We start from the raw sequence: 20,258 nt of genomic DNA, 5'->3' as shown, positions 1-20,258 counted from the left end.
GCTGCAGTAAAGGTTGTTGCAGTGAGACAAAACCTGAGGTTAATTTTTTCTTTTAGATGGAAATGGGCAGTCACACTGTTTAACCCTGCGACCACCAGCAGCCCTCGTCCCATGTCGTGTTGCTTCATACGTCAGTGGACTAATTTGCCTAGTCTTCGCAGCTCTTTGGACCACTGTGGAAATGCAGACAACAATGGGCTGAAGGAACCATTTAGTTCCTTGAAAAGTAGTCCTGGAAATGAATTACCAGGAACTTCTTGGTGGAAAGAGTGGAATAGTTGTTTGCTGCTATATTAATGCTCTCAATCCCATATATAGAACCTTTAACTTATAGATACAGTTAGTAACCTCAACCCACAGCAAGATCATGGCACTAATACCTCTACTGTAAGTCCTCAGACTGCAGTGATATATAGTAGGTGCTATTTTTAGTGATTAAAGTGATCTATTTCCCGTTACCTCAGGGCAGCATCAGTGTGCTGACTGATGACGCCTTGAGCAAAAAACACTAACAGACCCTGAAGGAAGGAAAAAAAACATCTAAGTGTACACTCCCTCAGTTCTTTACTCTACATATTCAGACTGAAATTAAAACAAAAAAAGTTTTGGATATCTGTGCAAGGAAAAGCACACTGCTGTGGGGAAAATAAATTAGTTGTCGGATTTCCTCTCCTGTGCTTTATCATGAACTCCATCAGACTCAATGTAGTGGATCTTTCATCAGGACATAAAGACCGTGACACACACACACACACACACACACACACACACACACACACACACACTTTAATTAGCTCCTCCTAGCTCTCATTATGTCAGTTTGTCATTGTTTCAAACAAACATTGTAGAGGTGTAGTGTATTTTGAGTGTGTGACAAGGCTTTTACTGCTTGTGCATGCTTCACATTTCTGTGTTGCAATGTGTTTGCACATATGTGTGTGTGCTCACAGGCAAATTTGTGTCTTCGAGGGAAGATGTGTTTCTTTTGGTGAGACAGTGACAGACAAATTTGAGATCTAGACAGATGGTGTACGGCAGGAAACCTTTGACTCAACCCGTGTTTTTGTCAGGCAGCTCACAGTGGCCTTTCATCCTGCCTGTCAGCCATGGGATAAAGATAAACGAAGAGCAGTGGTAACCGCTTTTGTGTTTAACAATGATCATCACCATGCTCACTGTTTCTCTTAAAATCGAACTGTTCCTTGCATAGCACCTGCCGTGAGTTAACAGAGATCTCTTCTAGGCTTATTGGCAAATGAGTTTACATGCACGGCATCATTCTGAACACACTTAGGTAATCTTTAAGTGACCAAGCGCTCGACGGATACAGTGAAGCATTAGAACTGGAATTACTCAGGCAAGCTCATATTCCATTTATGAGTTATTATGTCTGGATTGCCGTCATATTTAAAAGGACCCTGCAGTGTAGCATGTGAACATCTTCCACTTCACTTTTGGCTGGCACCATCTGTCCAAACTCAGGCACGCTCTAGTATTTTGGTTTTAGCAAAAACATGGCAGCAGGCATCACATAATATTACCAGCATGGTCATCATTTCTATCCTCTTCCCTGCAAGTATTCCACTATTGCAGAGTTAAATTAGTGTTTTTGTGCTGTAGGCAGGATAAAGGCAGCTTAAAGAGGACCTATTATGCTTTTGTGCTTTTTTCCCTTTCCTTTTGTGCGTTATATAGTTTTTTTTGTGCGTGTAAAAGGTCTGCAAAGTAACAAAACCCAAAGTCCACACCAAGGGAGTTACTCTCCCCCACAGAAACCCTGTGCCTGAACTGCCTGAAACGCCTTGCTTGAAGTCCCGCCTTTTCTTACGTTACATGATGATGTCACAAAGTAACTGATTTGCATAATACCTGCCTAGCAGCTAGTTTGGCATGACCTCAAACAAAGCTAGTTAAAGCAGAGCTGGAGCGGAGTCCAAAGAGTTTCACAACAAAGAATCACAACAGTGGGCCAGCTGACCAATCAGAGCAGAGGGATTTTTTTTTTATTTTGGTGGGGGTGCAGGAGCTCAAACAGAGTGTTTCAAGAGTCGTTATAAGAAAAATAAAGCGTTTTTGAAGCATGTAAACATACAAGTATGCACCTGAAAATAAGCATAATAATCCCTCTTTAACACCTATGCAATAAATGTAAGGTAAATGTAACTACTATGTGTGTATGTGCGTGCGTTCTTGCGAGTGCGGGTCAGCGTTAGGGCCTTCATCGGGGAAGCAGCTTTTGCATAAGTCTGATGGGCCAATTAGTGCAGGATGATAGATGATGGGCTCCACGGGCAGACAGGGTCGTAATAGAAGGGAGAGAGAAAGCACTCTGTCCTGAATCTCAAATCTCTTCCACTCTGTCCTCCCTCAAAGTTACATACAGCTTAGTCACATCCTAATGATTCCTCTGATGAAAGCCTCATTTTGAAATGTTTGTTTTTTTTATGTTTTGATCTGTTTGATCTTTGATCAAGATGGGGAGTAAGCCTTTTGGTTCTTCTTTGTTGTTTTGTTTGGCATCCTTTTGATTGTCTAGAGAAGGGAAGAAGTCTTTGAATGAATATTTGAAAATCAAAGTATATCTTTAAAGTTGCTCAATTCGGAATTCAGAGCATATCTATTGCCTCCACGTGGCTCTCAATATGGAGACGGCTGAGCCGGTGGCTAGCAGCTAACAGCGCTAACAGCACAAATAATGATAACAGTGCTGACAGAGCTAACAGTGTTAACCTTGGGGCGAACCAGAGGTTGGGTGTTACGCTTCCCTGACGACGACATGCGTCAGCGGTAACCGCCGTATGAGTGCACTGCAGAGCGGCGGCCATTAGCTAGCCAGTGAGGTACAACAGAGAGACTCACATGCACTAACATGCACGTGCAGCCAGCACGGCTATGTAAACCAAGCACAGAGAAACTTGGATTACAACACACAGAGATGTAGAGCGACATTCTCTCAGGTAGACATTACTCCACTATAGCCCGTTTTCCACCGCAGGAACTTTCCCCTGGAACTAGGAACCTTATGAGGAAGTCATTGCGTTTAAACCACAGGAACCAGGGTCAAAATTAAGTCTGACAGAGACAGAGAGAAAAAGAGAGAGAGTTTGCACGAGTGAGCTGAGAAGGGGAGCGGTAGAAGAGACAGACAGCGACGGTAAAGTTATCTTGTGATTGTTTCACGGTGGTTATGTTCTAAAGCACAAATAAATAACCATCAAACACTCAACAGAGGATTTACTGTGGAGACAGACACTCTTAGTTTCACTTTCCTCTTCTGTTCCTTCTGTTTCCTCTTTTGTTAATCACATCCAGTGTGCATCAATGAATACTGTGCTGCAGTAAATGTTGCTGCAGTGAGACAACAGATGAAAACGGGCGGTCACACTATTTAACCCTGCGACCACCAGTAACCCTCGTCCCATGTCTTGTTGCTCCATACGACAGCGGACTAATTTGCCTAGTCTTCGCAGGTATTTAGACCGCTATGGAAACGCAGACAACAATGGTCTAAAGGAACCTTTTAGTTCCTTGAAAAATAATACCCGGGACTGAATTACCAGGAACATCTTGATGTAAATCCGGCTCATATCTTTACATTGCAAATACTTGTTTGTTGCTATATTTATGCTCTGAATCCCGTATATAGAACCTTTAACTTATAGATACAGCTAGTAACCTCAACACACACCAAGATCATATTTAAAATCGCTGGGTTTCTGGGCGCCCCGGTAGCTCACCTGATAGAGCGGAAACCCCATGTACTAAGGCTGAGTCCTTAATCTGACACGCAGCCCTTTGCTGCACGTCCTCCCTTCTCTCTCCCCCTTCCCTGTCTATCTTCGGCTGTATTATCTAATACAGGCAAAAAAAAAGACCTAAAAATAATCTTTAAAAAAGGATATTTGATAATTACATTCAGGTGGCATCGCTGTTTCTTTCTGCAAGGAAAGAAATGTTAATTACCTTTTCCACTGTTTATTTGTTTTCCCTCAAAGGTCAACATTAAACCCTTCTGTAGAATTTTATCACAAAGTAATTTCCTGTCTATTATGTTTACAGATGTTAAAGTAGATGAAACAAGAAAATGCCACCGCTTATTTCCACTCCTTTGGTGCCCCCACAAAAACCTGCGTGACATGACATCTGTGACACATAAGAACAGCCTCATGAGTAAAGCTAACAGACGGCAACTCCAGACATAAAGCATGCCACTTTCATTCAACAGACATGAAAAGACATCAACTCAGACAAGAAATCTTTAGAAGTTGGGGGAATTCCAAGCAAGAAATGATGAAATATTTTGACAAAATATTGCCTGGCTTCTTTGAAAGGTGGGATCGCTCTTATTCCATCTCATTAGCCTGTGTGTAATCCGTCTTCCTCCGAAGCCGTCTGTCAGAGTGCAGGCTTGTTTGTGTGTGTGAAGAATCTTTTGTCAAAGTGACAGATTTAAAGGTCAGTACTGTATGAAAGGCACAACACTTCTCTGGATAAAAAAGCTTGTTTTATCTTTCATAAATACATTTTTTTTTTCTGTGATACTGTCATCAGCTGAGAACAAACTTAAGGATGCTGTTTAAATTTTGATTAAACGCAGGTACTGTTCAAAAACCTAATCTTAGCAATGCAACAGTGAAGTGTTTTTGCTCCTCCAGCAATCAGCAATCTAGCACTCAGAGGAGTGGTCAAACATGAAGTCATTTCACAGACACAAGTCCTGTGTTATACAGAACAATATTACTGTCCAAAAGTAACATGTTTGCAAGAAAAAGGAGCACTACTGAAAAAGAACAGAGGCAGGATTGACATGCGATGATTCTACCTCTTCTTCATGCCAGTAGAGAGATAACCAGGGCATACAACTAGGCCAGTGCTGCCACTATTCTACTACTGCTGAACACTATTGCAGATCAGTTTGATTCAATTTGTTTTGAATCAATGTTGTGTATCATCTACACAAAGTCTTATCTAATCTTGGCTCTAATCTATGCTTATCTGAGCCAAACAATCCCACATTCAAGCCGGCAGTTGGTGGACATGATCTTGTATTAGAATGACTGTTGGTGGATTTGCTGTTAGAATTAGTTTTTTAGTCTCTTATTGTCTCTCTTCTCTTCTCTTCTCTTCTATTCTCTCCTCTCCTCTCCTCTCCTCTCCTCTCCTCTCCTCTCCTTTCCCCATTTCCTCTCCTCTCCTCTCCTCTCCTCTCCTCTCTTTCTAATCTGTCCCATCGATTACAACCACAACTGCCATTTCAACCACGCAGTTCGCCAGTCCCACCAGCTCAGTGGAGCCCGGGGAGTGATAAGAGAGTGTCCCTAAATGAGAGTGACGTGGTTATAGAGCAACGTGCTGTGCCTGTTTAGCTGATTTACATTGAAATGAGCCGTGTTTTTCTGGCTATTGTGGATGAAATTAATTATGTAAACCGTCTGCAGGGCTCATTTGCATTTCTTGATTGATTTCAGTCCGTTTTGTGTATTACGCATGAGGAAGAATGAAGATGAGAGATGGGCACTGTCATTCATGTCAGCGTGTTGTCACTGAAATTGCAGCAGGGGTTTGCCCCCAGGAAGTTGTGCAGATAATTGCAAACATCTGTCTATGTACACATGTATGAATCCTGTTTAAGTTTGCTTTGACATGCATGCAGTCAAGTTTGCGACTTTGTTCATCTCTCAATGTGTATCCACCCCGTTGGTGTCAATCAGTGTGGTGGCTTCGTTTATCGGGGGGGGATTATTTGCATCTATTTGTTTTCTGTGTTAGTATGTTCATGCCTGTGAGGGAGGTATAAGCACACACACACATTCCCACTTTGCCTTTTTCCTCTTTGTCTCTCCCTTTCCCTGCGCCCCTCTCTCCTCCACGCCAGATCGCTTGTTAAATATCCAGCCGAATGCTAACAGAGCCTCCGTACGGCTGTCTGTCTGTGTGCGTCTGCAGCTCTCCTCCAAACCAAAATGAACGACCCAGTTAAATAATAAGCTGAAGGCTAACAGAGGGACCCCATCAACCTCTGAGCTGTATCCTCTCTAAAGCCATCAATCGTGGGACTAAAGCTAGGCTGCATAATGACATTGTGGCGGTGTACTCGCGCTGTGCTGCAAAACATATTAATGTTAGCCATAATGAGTTTGACAGCCCAATATGGTTGTCAGGGATCAGAGAGGATTTTAACTGGCTAACACTGCCCTCAAATGGAAGAGGGGCGCTATAGCAACTGCAGTAAAAGCTGCAGTGTTTTGTGCAGTCGACTTGTGCAACTATATTTTCATTCTCCATGATTGTTTTGAAGCGTTTTGACTCTGTAATCAAATGGCACTAAGACCTCATCAGTTCTCATCCCCAATAACTGTGCTCACTCTGGACAGTGTTATGTTACTCTTCTGAATGTTGCCGGATTGTTGCTCATTCATACATCTACACATTCATTTGTGTATTTATGCCTTTTCATGTATGCTTACTTCTGTAAGTTTTTACAAATATCTATACGTTTTTTAGCTTCTGTGTCCGTGTGTGTAAGGTATGCTGCTTACACGCCTGTCTCCTGCCTTTATCCTAGAATCTTGGAGCTTCAGCAGAACGGCGACATGGATATACTGAAGCTCAAGTGGTGGCCCAAGGACAGCCCATGCGACCTCTACAGCTCAGTCCAGACACGACAGCGCGGCAACGCCCTGGACATCCACAGCTTCGCTGGCGTTTTCTGCGTCTTGGCAGCCGGCGTGGTGCTCTCCTGCCTCATCGCCATGGTGGAAAGCTGGTGGTCGCGGAGGAAGGGATCCAGGGTCCCCTCCAAGGAGGTAGGGGGATGGATGGGTGACTGGGCAATAGTACAGAGAGAGGTATAGGGCCTATAATACATCTTAAGTTGTGAGAGGGGAAAGAAGCGGTGCAATAGGTAGAAAAAAATATGAAAGGAGGTATCAAATAGTAAGAGTGGACAGAAGATTGGGTGGATGATGGGTTTAGTTTCAGATCTAGCAGAGGCAAGGGGAGAAGGGTGTAGAATTGCTAAATAGAAAGTCTTGAATTTGTGGCCAGGGATGGTAAGTTGGGAAAAAATAAGTCAGGATGCATGAGGAAGAGAGATATGAGCAGAGCCTTCCTTCTGAAGGAGTTGTGACGCTGACAGCGTCTGAACCTTTGAAAACCTCCCATGTTCACAGTGTCACTTCGCTCTGAACTAAATTTACACACAAGCAACATCAGCAATACTATGCTGATAGCGCAGGCTGGAGCTGTAGTTGTTGCTAGGCTCTTACACGTTCTGTCAAAAAGAATCCTGAAGGTGCTATATTAGATCCCCAGTGATATAACAGACATTGATCTTTTGCGTAGTCTTTTGTATATATATATCCCTGCATATGTAGGAAGGGAAGGAAAGGTCAAACAGGACTTTCAGAAGCTCTGAGAACAATCGTTGTGTTAATTTCACCCACAGTTTTAATTGGACTGTCAGTTTGTAAAGCATCCTGTCATGTTATAAATTCTAACTGTTTGCGTAGTTAACATTAAAGTTACCATTAAATTATCAAAATGATTAGCCAAGGTGACATTATCTCCTAAAAGCTCACTTAACTTACTTTCTTGAAAAGGGTGTTAATTTTCACTCACTTCTTAGTCCTCATCAGTTGATGTAAATACTTCCATTCATACTGATGCCAATTAACATATCTAACTTTAACTATGATGTAATATTACATGGCCTGGGTGACATATCCTATAGGAGTGGGAATCACCAGAGGCCCCACGATATGATATTATCACGATTGAATCTTATTGCGTTTTTAAACATTTTGTGATATAGTATTGCAATAAGATATATGGCGATTTTTTAACTTTTTTTCAACTGCAAATTATGCAGTTTGTCAACCTCTGTTTTATCTAATAAGATACAGTTTTCCCTCTGTTTATCTCAGAGATTTCATTCACAAATGTGGAGGTCAGAGGTCAAGGGACGCCTTTGAAAATGGCCATGTCAGGTTTCCTCGCCAAAGTTTTGCGTAATGTGAAGCGTTATTTAGCATTCTTCCTGACAAGCTAACGTTACATGGTTGGTACCAATCAATTCCTTAGGTTTTTTCTAGTTTTATTCGATACCAGTATGTTCACATTTTAAGACTGAGCCCACTACAACCTCTGAAAGACAGCGGCCGGGCCCGTCGTCGGATTGTTAAGAGGTTAATAGTTTATATAATAAAAGGTCGATACTTGACGTCCATATCAATACAATATTGCCACGCAAACTATCGCATGCAAACTATCCCCCACCCCTAATAACCATGATACATTCTCACATTATACACACATACTGGGAGAGTTTAGGTACTATGATGTAGCTGCATATCTTCTCTTTGCCTTTACACACTGGCAATTCACAATCACAGTCCAGATCCTCAATGTTTGAATTGAAATTTGTAAGTATTTACCCTGTTGGCCCTGTAATATATTCAGTATTCTGCTCTCACCTTTTTTTTATGTTTTATTGATGTTATTTTGATGGTGTCGATTAATTTAAAATGAGGCAAAATGTGTCAGTGTCAACAGGGTAATCAACCTTATTTTTCTGAAATGTTTTAGAGAAAAGATGACACTGGCAACGTTAAAAGCAGAATACAAAAACAGCCCGAGGGCCTGTTTGAATGCTGCAGCATGCCTTGACCGAGGCAGAGTCAGAAACACTGACTCACAGTATTAAACATGGATATTTATACCAGCGTTCTCTTCAAAACAGTGGCAACATTCCACCTTGTAAATTAGCAGCAGCGCCCTGTGAAATATCCAATCAGCCTATATGCGGTTGATCACCTCGGCGGGGATATCATTTGAGGCAATCAAAATGACGCTGGCAACATCTTCCCCTCGTAGAAACCCTGCAGTCTGTTGTCATTTGGTGGCTCTGTTTGCTCCACCATTGACGAGAACCTCTTCAAAGAAAAATACAAATGGCAGCATGTTTAGTTGCATTCCTATTAATGTGTTGTAATTAGCTCAGGCCCTTTTCACCAGAATATGTGTTAGCCATTGTTGCAACCTCTCTATCTCAGTAGTTGTTTTATCCAAAGGGATTTGACAAGGATGTGTACCAGCTTCCAATTCACCCTCCAACACCGACCCACCTCGTCACTTCTCATGCCTACCGCTATGTTTACCAAAACACCGAGGGAGAAAGAGTTCAAATAAATATCTTTAATCAAAACTGTGAAATTGCAGCAAAGTGTAGCAAATTTGGTATGCAAAACATGCCACTGATGAACAGGAAGAAATGTAATTATGTGTGAAATAATATTTTCACTTTTGGTTTAGAGTTAATTATTTATGTGTTCGTAACAAATTAGACTGAGGCATGAAGCAGTGCAGATTAATTTTAGCGGAAAATGTTTTTGCCATCAGGTAAATTACTTCAGCTTCAAACAATTGCTTTCTCCCCTCCGAGGAAGCTGCTTGATAAAGGCGGGTTAAGGTTAACTTGTGGATAATGACTTTAGAGAATTAACGCAAGAAACGCTTTCCAAACCCATCATTCAACTTCCAGTCCTTACAGATATAAAACCAACTTACCAACAATCAGGAGAGAGGTGTTTTGAATGCACCATAATGTATTACGACCTATTGTTTCCTGGTTACCAAAATGACCTTTAATGGGAGGAAAAATGTGACATTAAACAAATTAGGACTGTTGAAGTGAACATCTCTGCATGACTCTGACTACCAGAAACAAATAAGAGAAGCCTGGCTCATCTCCTTAATCTGTGGTGTCATGCTAATTTAAAGTTCCGCCAAGAATAAATTAGAAAAGATGACAAAAAGATGGGAATGAAAATTGTGGCTATACCCAGGATGATTTAGTGTCAGATCAGGTTACTTTTCATGATAAAAGACTGATAACACCAGTCATCTGGAAAGTAATTTAGAGGGAAAGTTTCAATATGAAAAGTCCATGAGCCGTTGGTTTCAAATGATTAAACGAGCAGCTCCTGGTCGACCGTTGGTGTATCATCACACATTATTGCATCACTACAGCTTCTTGCAGTGGCGGCTGGTGACTCAAAAAATTGGGGAGGACGGGAGGAAAACCAACCCACTGTGTCATGTTATTTTATATAGTTATGTCTCTTATTATGCACTTGCACCTCAATTTTATGTATGGGCTCAGTGCTGCTTGATGTTCCTAGTTTTTGTATGTCATATGGGATGGGGGATGGAGCATGGGGGGAGGGGGGGGCATACATGGGATTTTGAGTTTTTAATTTTTAGTCTGTAAATCTTTCAATCTGGAAAGAACTTTGCGCTTAAGTTTGACAAGTGTTAAATTACTATTATTATGACTGCACTAGCTGGCTACTTATCTCTACTTTCTTATGTAAAATGAAAGATGGAGCAGTAAAACAATGGCTTGACAGGATTTCTTAAAAACAATGATGCAGCCACAGGATGAGAATGAACCTCGTGTGCATAATGTGTCACTAGAAGCCGGTCTGTAAACTGCTGCCCGTACGCAGCACGGGCGTCGGGCCGCCGCACGTCACCGTAGCTCCGCTGTGGGTCCAGCCTGGACAGCTGATGGCGAAGCCCGAGCAGCGGGCAGCAAGGATGTCCTCCCTTGAAGCTCCATTTTACATGTTTTGGCCAATCACAGATAAGCATTTAAAAAATGAAACGCATTGAATTGATGGAAGAGGTCCCGCCCCGAACACCACTTTCTTGCCTGCCCTGTAGGTGTCGCTGTTCAAGCATTTTAATTAGAATTTAAATAAGGGATTTTTTCCAAAGAAGAGATAAAAATTATTTTATAAATGATGATGAGATTTGGTAATGATTCATTTCAACCAATTACTGTTTTATTATATTTTGGTCTCCCTCTGCCTCTCAAAAATAGAGCAGGAGCAACCTCCTCTGCCTCTATGGACCAGCCTCCACTGGTTTCTAGCTTTTGGAGAAGATTTCTTCCACTCATAAGTCGTCATTGATGTGACTTGAGTGGTGGTGACGTCCTTTGACATGAAAGACAGAAATATACTACAATCAAAATTGAAATTGGTGTGTCATTGCAGGCAAATAGGTGGTTTGTGACTTGACTGACGTGCCTCATCAGCTGTGATCACTGTAGTGTGTACAAGCTTGTTTGACAAACTACTTGGTCGTTTTACACAGCTTTGTTTACCGCAGTCCAATACATCACCTTCAATTTCTTGCAACTGATCAACAGTGGCAAATGATTTGTCCTTTGGGCTGTTTGTTCATTGATTTATTTAATTGTTTAATTTTACTTGCACTCCAAGTGCATTCCTCTTTAGCAGATGAATCAGTTTAAGGCCGAGGCGTGTTTATGTTGTGAGTGGATTTCTGCACTTCTGTGAATGCACAAGCAGGAGCTATAAAGCTGCAGTCGGACTCCTCTCATCTCAAGTCAATTTGCCATGTGCAAGTTCCCCATGCAACTGGCATGATGTGCCGTTAAACTGGCTACAAACTGCAGTGAGAATAGCGCTACATGCTCAACAGCAGGTTGACTGCTGTTTGATCTGCTTAAGCTTAATTTAGTTTCTAATATATCGCTGCCGTGATTTAATTCTCCACCATCTAATTGCTTTAGTAAATGAAGTTACATATATTAAATATTTACTCTGAATGCTACCGCCTGTTATGTAGAGATCCTATAGTATAATATGTGAATAAAACAGTTATTCTATGTCACTCAGTCGATTCAGTGTCTAAAGAAGAAACAGTCATCAATTTTGAGGTCCAGTCAGGTGAATCCACATTGCTGCTCTCAAAACAGCCACAAATAGGTGTGTTGAACATGTTAAGTCACACTGTTATTGTTTGTAACCATTTTTAATTATATATTGCAACACTGGCACTGACTGCCAATGTCATTTTGTTTTGGACCAGGCAACAATATTTTTTTCCTTCAGTAAACACAGCATATATACCCCCTACCTCCAGCCCCCTGCTCAGTTACCAGCTTTAATCTGTCATTCAGATCAGTAGTCATGTCCGCCAACCGAGCAGCCACAAAGACACAAAACCTCCGGTCGAGCCCAAAGTCATGTTAAGCACAGTGTGGTTCAGCTCCAACACAGGGAAACACACACGCCCCCCCCGCCATCTTCATTAGCCACTAAGAGCAGCCAGTGGAATCAGCCCCTGACTGAGCGCAGGAGTGGAGGGAATAGGAGGGACAGCAGGGATCTAAACGGTAATAGTCTTTAATTCTCTTTGTAGATGTTGATCAAGGTTTTGGATATCAAGGCATCATGCAGTAACTGACATGTGGAAATCACTATTATTGACGTGGAGGTCAGATATGGATGATAGGGTGCATTTCATATGCATGTACTTTATAATACAATTCCAGTTAGTGATATTACCATTATTAGTCCACTGCCTCATTGAGCGACAAAATAAGTGGTAAATAATTATTTCGCTTTTTATGCTTAGAGGAGGGAGTAAGGTTTTATTAGAATGCAAATAGGCCTGCAATCAATGATTATTTTCATTTTCGATTAATCTGCCGATTATTTTCTTGATTAATCGATTAGTTGTTTGTTCTATAAAAATCAGAAAATGTAAAAAAAATGTCGATCAGTGTTTCCCACAGGCCAAGATGATGTCCTCAAATGTCTTGTTTTGTCCACAACTCAAAGATATTAAATTTACTGTGATAGAGGAGTAAAGAAACCATAAAATATTCACATTGAAGAAGCTGGAATCACAGAATTAAAACTATTTTTTCCTTAAAAAATTACTCAAACCGATTAATCGATTATCAAAATATTTGACGATTAATTTAATAGTTGACAACTAATTGATTAATTGTTGCAGCTCTAAATGCATAAGCAAAAGCATTTAGATAATAGTGTGTGCAAAGCAAAAGAGTACTTGTGCATCATTAGAACAGCCCCCTCAGTGCTTCCATGGTGAAGATGAAGTTGGCTCAGTCAGCCATGATTGTTTTTGATAGTTGACCCCTGACATTCATCCTTCGCCCTATCAAAGCATTGACCTATTGATTGCCTTTGGCTTAGCTCAAGGTTTGCTCAGTGTAACCACTGAACCTCAAGGGGGGTCAGTGTGCTTCAGACAAAGTGCTAGTCGGATCATCAAACAGCGTCTGGAACCCCCTGCGCCCACTCCTTTCTGACCGGTGACAATTTTTGTAACTTTCTGAATCAAAACTCCCGACAAGCACTTCACTCAGCGAGTGGCCAGGTGTGTGGAGGTGAGAAAGTAGGCAAGAATTGAACTTCTCTCTCAAGTTTTCATTCTATGCACAACTTCTGTTATCACTTTTTGTGTGTACAAATGACTGCAACAACATGAATGCCTTTGAGGAGATTCCATCCCAAAGTGTTACATAATTATTGTGTCTTGCCCGTCGCTATGACAGCAAGCTGTTCACCCCGCCTTTGAGTGTGGCTGTTTGAAACAGACGTGGTCAGACAACACGTCGTACGATAGTTTGTTTCAAGCATACCCCGGCCTTAAGACCACTGCACTTACAAATAGAACACACCTCATTGATCAAAGTTTTCATTTGGCTGAGATATTATTTCTAATTTCTTCCTAAAATCATCCCATCATAATATATGTAAAAACAGTGGGAACACCATACTCAGATCTCAAATCACCATCTGTGCAGAATGTTTCCAAATGGGCAACCAGCTGCAAAGATGGTTGCTGAGAACAGAAGAGGAGAGAGTCAAGCTGGGACCACAGCAGCGTGTCCTGACTCAGTGGAGGAAGGAAGACAAATTTAAGTCAACTTCAAAGCAGCTAATTAGATAAATTGCATATGTTGCATTTTATTGACTGGGGAAAACTCTGCCTCTGCATGCAATTTGGCCTTAGTCATGGCCAATGGAGTAAGTCTAGTGTGTTTAATGTCATCCAACTTCCTAAAAGTTAAATTAATAAAGTGAAGCAAACCATAAAGCTTGTAATTAACTCCACTAGACACCTCACTCTGTCAGTTTAAATGAAGAACTTGTTGGCCTCTGTCTTCCTGTGACAGTGAATGCTAACATCACTTGAGACCATCGAACCGAGCCAAGAGCATGCAGCTCCCTGTGCTTTTCTGCAAGCTTCACATAAAACAGGAAAGCCTGGTGACCCACTCTTTATGAGTGGGCCTAGGAAACTTGGCTTAGTGAGATGCATTGGCACCAGGAGTATAAATTGGGAGTGCAGACTTGGCATGAGGACTCTACTTCCAACGACCTACTACAATGCAGTGGGTTAAACCTGTTTAATGCTCCTTCAGCGCGGACGGCGATAATGCGCAATTGCGACCTGGGCGAGCCGTGCACCTCCAAGATTTTGTAACAACGCTGGCAGGGTCGCACAGACCACGTTACAATGATTGGCAAGTTACAGGACCTACAAGTGCGTGTACGCTGATTCAAATTTCACAACGCTTTAAAAATGGGGTGCTTTGATTAAATGTTGGCTGAGCAAATCTGAAAATATAAAAAGAAGAAGAGAAGGGGTAATGTTTTGGAGCCACTTTGACCGCAATCAGTATGAACGATCGGATGTTCACGGGGACCGTGCGACATCGTCCATATGGCGCTGGTTTTATTGTTTCCAGAAAAAGACAAAAGCTGTGTCTCAATTTGGATTCTTCCGTTAGTACGCTTCCAGGTAGTACACGTGCACACTATGTACTTCCTTGCGTAGTGCGTGAATTTCGAAATAGTGTTGTCTCAAATCGCATGCTGTCGTTAAGTTCAGTAGATCAGCTGGTGATAGTCAGCCACGGACATCATGCCGTATCGGCCGTAATTCAATTCAGACGGATAAATCAACCCAGTATTGGCTTCTATTCGACTACAGTACAGTGGTACTTAATAGGAAAAAAACACATGTATAACTTAAATTTGTATAGTTTGGTGTTCGCCGTTAAAATTGTAACTGCTGCAGCTTCCCCGCCCACCATTTGGACAAGTTTAATATATGTTGGTGGCCCCTCCTCTTCCGCTACATAGCAGAGATGGCGACCGTTGAGGGTGAGAAGTGTCCAGCGTTTCACACTCAACGTTTTGACCATTTTGAGTACAACATCTTGGTACTTAAAGTGCACTGTATTTTGACATACTTTGCACTCAAAATAGTATGTGTAAGTACGCAAGTACGCAAATTGAGACAGCATTATTATAGACTTACTGTATATAGAATTCAGCCTAATATCAGCCACATTGGGATCTACGTAGTTTTCTTGACTATTTGTATTATGGCAGACTGACGATATTCCTTTTGAGCCATCAAGGAAATCACTAAAACCACAGTGTTACAAAGAACATTTTAAATTAACTTTCACACATCTGATCAAACTCTCCCCTTGGTTTAATCTTAAATGAGCAAGTGCACAAATGTAAAAATGATTGATGTACATTGAGTGCTGTTATATTCATTGGGATTATCAGTTGGGTCTCGCCTTTCGCAGATGTTTGTTGATTAAAACCTGTGGATTATGTATTCACAAGTACACTGACATTTCTAATCACTTCTTAACAGAAAATTAACAGACTCATCCTTATTTATCCTCCTTGAAGATGACAAACAAACAACTTCCCTAATATGGCCACTCTTACAGTAGCACACACACACACATACCAATGAGCTCGCACTCTCACATGCATACACATCATCATTGCCTCACACAGCCCGCCTCTTCCATCATGTCAGGCTTGTGTCAATATAACGAATGCTCAAACTGTGTGTCAGATACGCCATATCATGAAACCCATTAATGCAAGATATACATTTGTTTTAAACATGCTTCATAAGCCCCAATGGCTTTCAGCTCATGCTTTCAGTGACATACACATGACTTAAGATGGACGTGATTCACTGGCCAAAACACCATCCCCACCTGCCACACATACACACATGCTTCCTGTATACATAAAAACCGCCAATCCACTGTTCCAACTCTAATAAACTAAACTCTATGTGTTCCATGTGTTCCTTACACGTACTAAAACACTGTACATGTCTGCACATGCCTTTACATTCATTGCTGTAATGCTGTGGTAACTGCTTTTGACTGTGAGCCATATGTCAGTGTCTGTGCTATGGGTGTGTGTTATGTGTTGTGGAATGGCTAATCTATGAGGCTGCTTCTCAATGTAAACAGTTTGCTTACGAGTTTTCTACCAGGCTTATTCATTCACAAACACACATGTCCACAGAGTTGACTAATGTGTTTCACCAATAATGAATCATAATTGAGCACATTTGACAAGGACATGAACACTCTCTGCTATCTTGGGATCTTTGATAGTTCACATATTAGTTAAATGAATTATGACTACAGTGAACTACAGTTCTTACATCCTGAATATATCCCATTTGGTAACACATAGACATGCATTTTAGTCATCTTCCTCCGCTACACTTTTACTGTGCTCAAAAGCATCTGAACTCATTTGGGGTTGGTGCCTGGGTGGGTGATGTCTGGGCATGTTTGTAATGATAGCACTGTATATCTAAGGACAAATGGATCAAGGCCCATTTCATTCATAACAGGGCGGCTGTATTGCTTTACCCTTTTTGGCCTATATATATGTTCTACGAGAAGTTTGTATGAAAGAGTTCTGTCATTGGAATCAACCACATCTCCCAAATCTCTCTCCAAACTGAGAGTAACTATCATGCTGCGAATTGACAAAATCTAAATTATTTTCATTGTCAGAACTCTTCCATAATGGTAAAGTCTGTGGTTTTGACCATGTCTGATATTTCATATAATCCATGTAGATTTAGCACGAGAAGAGCGGGCACTTCCTTGTGTATCATCCCCTTTGGTACACCTAAAACAGCTGGAGTTTGTGGTTTGGATGGGAACTGCCGTTCTGCTCGTTCTAACTCTATATAATGATGTGTGTCACTGTGGCTCAAAGCTCTCATATTTTCCTTTTTGTTTTGTTTTTGTAGATAAGTACTCTGTGTTGAGGGGTGTAGCGGGCGAGGGGGAGAGAGAGAGGGAGAGAGCAATACAAAATGCCATTTAAACATCTCCCCTTTCCAGGTATATAACGACTGTGTGAATGTCTCTATCTGAGGACACAACACAGAACGACCTGCTTAACTGTGTGTGCTGACTGACTGCCGTGTCTTTCTTCTCGCTCACCCCCCACCCGTCTGTCTCTTCAATTGACTTCTCTCTCTCCTCCACCTTACAATCCTTCCATCTGCCTGATCTTGTCTGTCACTCATCCTTTCTCTTCGTCCGCCGATTGTCTGCCTGTGTGTCTATTTGGCTTCTTCTTTTTTTTTTTTGGCTTGTTTTAATCTTCCCGCAAAAACTTGCATGCACACAAACACTCAAACACATTTATATAAATTACTCCACATCTCTCTCCCATCACCCTCTCTCTCTCTCTCTCTCTGTGTCTCTCTCCTCCTGTCCCTCTCGCTCACCCACATGCACGTCACACGCTCACACCAGACGCAGGCAGATGGCCCATCTGCCAGGCAAGCTGCTGATCCTTGCCCTCACAGCCCCAACGAGCACCCTCTTGCCCTGGGCGGTCATAGCCAGCACCAGAACCCCAACACCGCCAACACCAATGCCCCCACCGCCACCCATTACCAGCCCCCAGCATGCTGCGACATTCCCTGCGCCCTGATCGTGCAGCACTCCTACGAACCCAACCACCCCTCCGAGCTCACCCCCAAAATGAGAATGACCACCTTTACCACCTCACCTCCCACCCCAAGGTTATACATACAATAGAGGATAGAAATAAACCATTGGTTAGTAGTGCTTGAAGACAGATGCTGTTAGAATTGTTCTGATATATGAATGATAATGTTTTAAGAGGAATGATGGACATCAAGGAGCAAACTTTGCTGTTCACGGTATGGCAAAGCTCTCTGCTGGATGCAAATGTACCTCTTTCAAAAACGTCTATATACCTGGCATGTTGCCAGCTGACTATGTGTGCAATGATGCCTTTCTGCCGTTAGAGGGTGCTGTCTCTCTATCTAGAGACTACTAGAGCACCAGGCAGTTGAAGTTACATGCTCTGTAAAGTTGTATATGCAGGTAAAAGACTTCAATGAAGTATTTATGTTATGTAACGTAGAGATTTTTACAAAATGAAGCCAAAAAAAATGTTGTGGTGTAAACTTGGCTTTGTTCTCCAAAATAAGGCCTTTTCACTAAACATAAATTAGAGATGTATATTTAAATACATTTCAGACATTTGTTCATGTCAATATAGGTTTTGATCATTTGGGGGATTCAGTGTTGACTTCTGTAATGTTACAGTGGGCATCATAATGGAGGAAACCTCCCTTCACAGTAATATAAATGCAGTCAGGTCCTTCCACTTCTTTCCATAAAAACCTTCCACTTCTCCTCGCCTCGGCCCCTTTCGATCACTCCTTATAGTTCCCCATTAGTGTCCTTTCACTGACAGCAGACTGACCATTTGTGATTCACTCTTCTCTCTCACTTCCCTTCATTTCTTTGATACCAACTCCACCCTTTGGATATCCCCTCCTTCAAACGTTTAGTGTGTGTATGATAGTGTCACGACAAACACTAGCGCCCCCTCGTCCTCCCCTTCCTCCTATTGTCCCTTCCTTAGATGGCAACCAGGGGGCACCACTGTTGGTCCCCTCGGTCCGTGAGCTACATACAGTAGGTCCAGAGCCCCCTTCAAACCCCCCAGACCCGAAGGACACTCAGGTAACTCGACCTTCACCCCCAATGATGTGACTCCCCTCCTCACAAAACCCTGTTTGACTTTACCCAAACAGTATTTCCATGAAGCGTGAGACACCTAAAATGATACGACACCCCACACTTTCCACCACCACTACCTCCGAGACCCTTACCCTCCATAAAGCCAGAGAAGCACATTGCCACACGTGTTTGTGGACAATGGAAACATTTGGAAACTCTCTCCAGCACCTAACACCTTTCAGCTAAGCCTTCCCCCTCTCTATATCCTCACGTCATTCATTGCGAACTCCGCTCCCTCCTTGCACCACTGTCCCCTATCCAGTAAAAGCATGAAACACCTCTCACTGAGTGTTACCATCCTTTAGACTATGTGGATAAGTTATTTATATGTGAATATAGTGATTATAAGTTTCATTTAACATATACAGTAAGTTAATTTAATGTATGTTTGTTTTGGTATTGTTAAGATTGTTAAGACTGTTAAAACATTGTTGATTGAAGTTAAATAATCTATGATGCAGTTGAAAAAAAAAAAAAAAGCCATATTGTATGTGGCCTGGAAAAAAAATTCACTTGAAAAAGAGATGTCAATCTCAATGTGAATTTTTTGGCATGATGGCCAGAATGCAATGGTGACAAGAAGCAGGAAAAATAAGGTATTGTTGAGCATTTGGACTGCCTTCCGTAATATAAGTTGTATTTGTAGTGTAATATTATTATATGGAGAGTAGACCAAGCACCCTGGAATCATAGAGCACACAGCATGATGGCGTGTGTTTCCTGTGTGGATTCCAGATTATCTGCACTCCCTTAAAGACCTTGTAGAAGTGTGTGTTTGTTTCTCTCTTTCAATATCCTGACCACAGCTCAGAGTGTGCTTCTCTCATCTTTCCCCTCCTCTCTTTTTTGCTCTCCCTGCTTCCTGTCACATCCCTGCTTCCCTGTGACCACCAAACATTTATTTATTACTTTTATGTTGTGTCACCCCTCACTCTTCCTCTCACTTTCGCAATTACCTCCACTTGAATCTCATTTTTAATTGTGCCAAAACTTTTCTTTTGGCCACATGCATGCCATGTTGCCCTCATCATTTCATCACCTGCGTTGCCCAACGCCCCTCTCTTGCTTTCACTATTATTCTTACTATCCATTTGCACTGGTCGGATGGATGACATCCCTATTGCTGGATACGAATACACTCCATCGTCCATTTCCTTTTTTTTCCAAAAATATATCCTCTCTGGACATACTCTGCTATATTTCCTTCACTGTTCTCTCCATTTCCTTACTCCTCTATTTGCACTACCTTCACTCCTTTTCCTGTACCTCCTCTCTCTCCTTTCCTTCCTTTATCCAACTTTCCTCGATTCATCTTCCTTCTCATCATTTCCCTCATCTCTGTCTTCCATCCTTAAACACTGACTCTGGATCTTTGTCCTATCATTCCTTCTCAACCTTCCTTTCCTACGTCTTCTTTCCCACCTCATATTCTTTCAAATTGCCATCCCTTCGCATTAAACTCTCTTCCCTTCGACCATTTACCATCACCACG

At 41.8% G+C, this 20,258-nt stretch overlaps 1 protein-coding gene across 6 annotated transcripts in view; it reads left to right on the top strand.

Moving 5' to 3' along the window:
• The window catches only part of grid2 (glutamate receptor, ionotropic, delta 2), a 560,240-nt gene that overhangs the window by 536,769 nt on the left and 3,213 nt on the right, over positions 1 to 20,258 (top strand). For 2 of the 6 annotated variants that reach the window (XM_037778044.1, XM_037778047.1), the window contains one exon: positions 6,566 to 6,806. In XM_037778044.1, coding sequence (XP_037633972.1) covers positions 6,566 to 6,806 — 241 coding nt within the window. Of the gene's footprint in view, positions 1 to 6,565; positions 6,807 to 16,947; positions 17,042 to 17,461; positions 17,770 to 20,258 lie in introns of those variants that run through there. The other 4 variants (XR_005207896.1, XR_005207895.1, XM_037778045.1 and 1 more) reach the window with 4 other exon arrangements.

The sequence above is a fragment of the Sebastes umbrosus genome, chromosome 8 (genome assembly GCF_015220745.1).
Source record: "Sebastes umbrosus isolate fSebUmb1 chromosome 8, fSebUmb1.pri, whole genome shotgun sequence".
Taxonomy (NCBI): domain Eukaryota; kingdom Metazoa; phylum Chordata; class Actinopteri; order Perciformes; family Sebastidae; genus Sebastes; species Sebastes umbrosus.
Note: the sequence above shows the minus strand (reverse complement) of the source record. Positions and strands in the feature narration are given on the sequence as shown.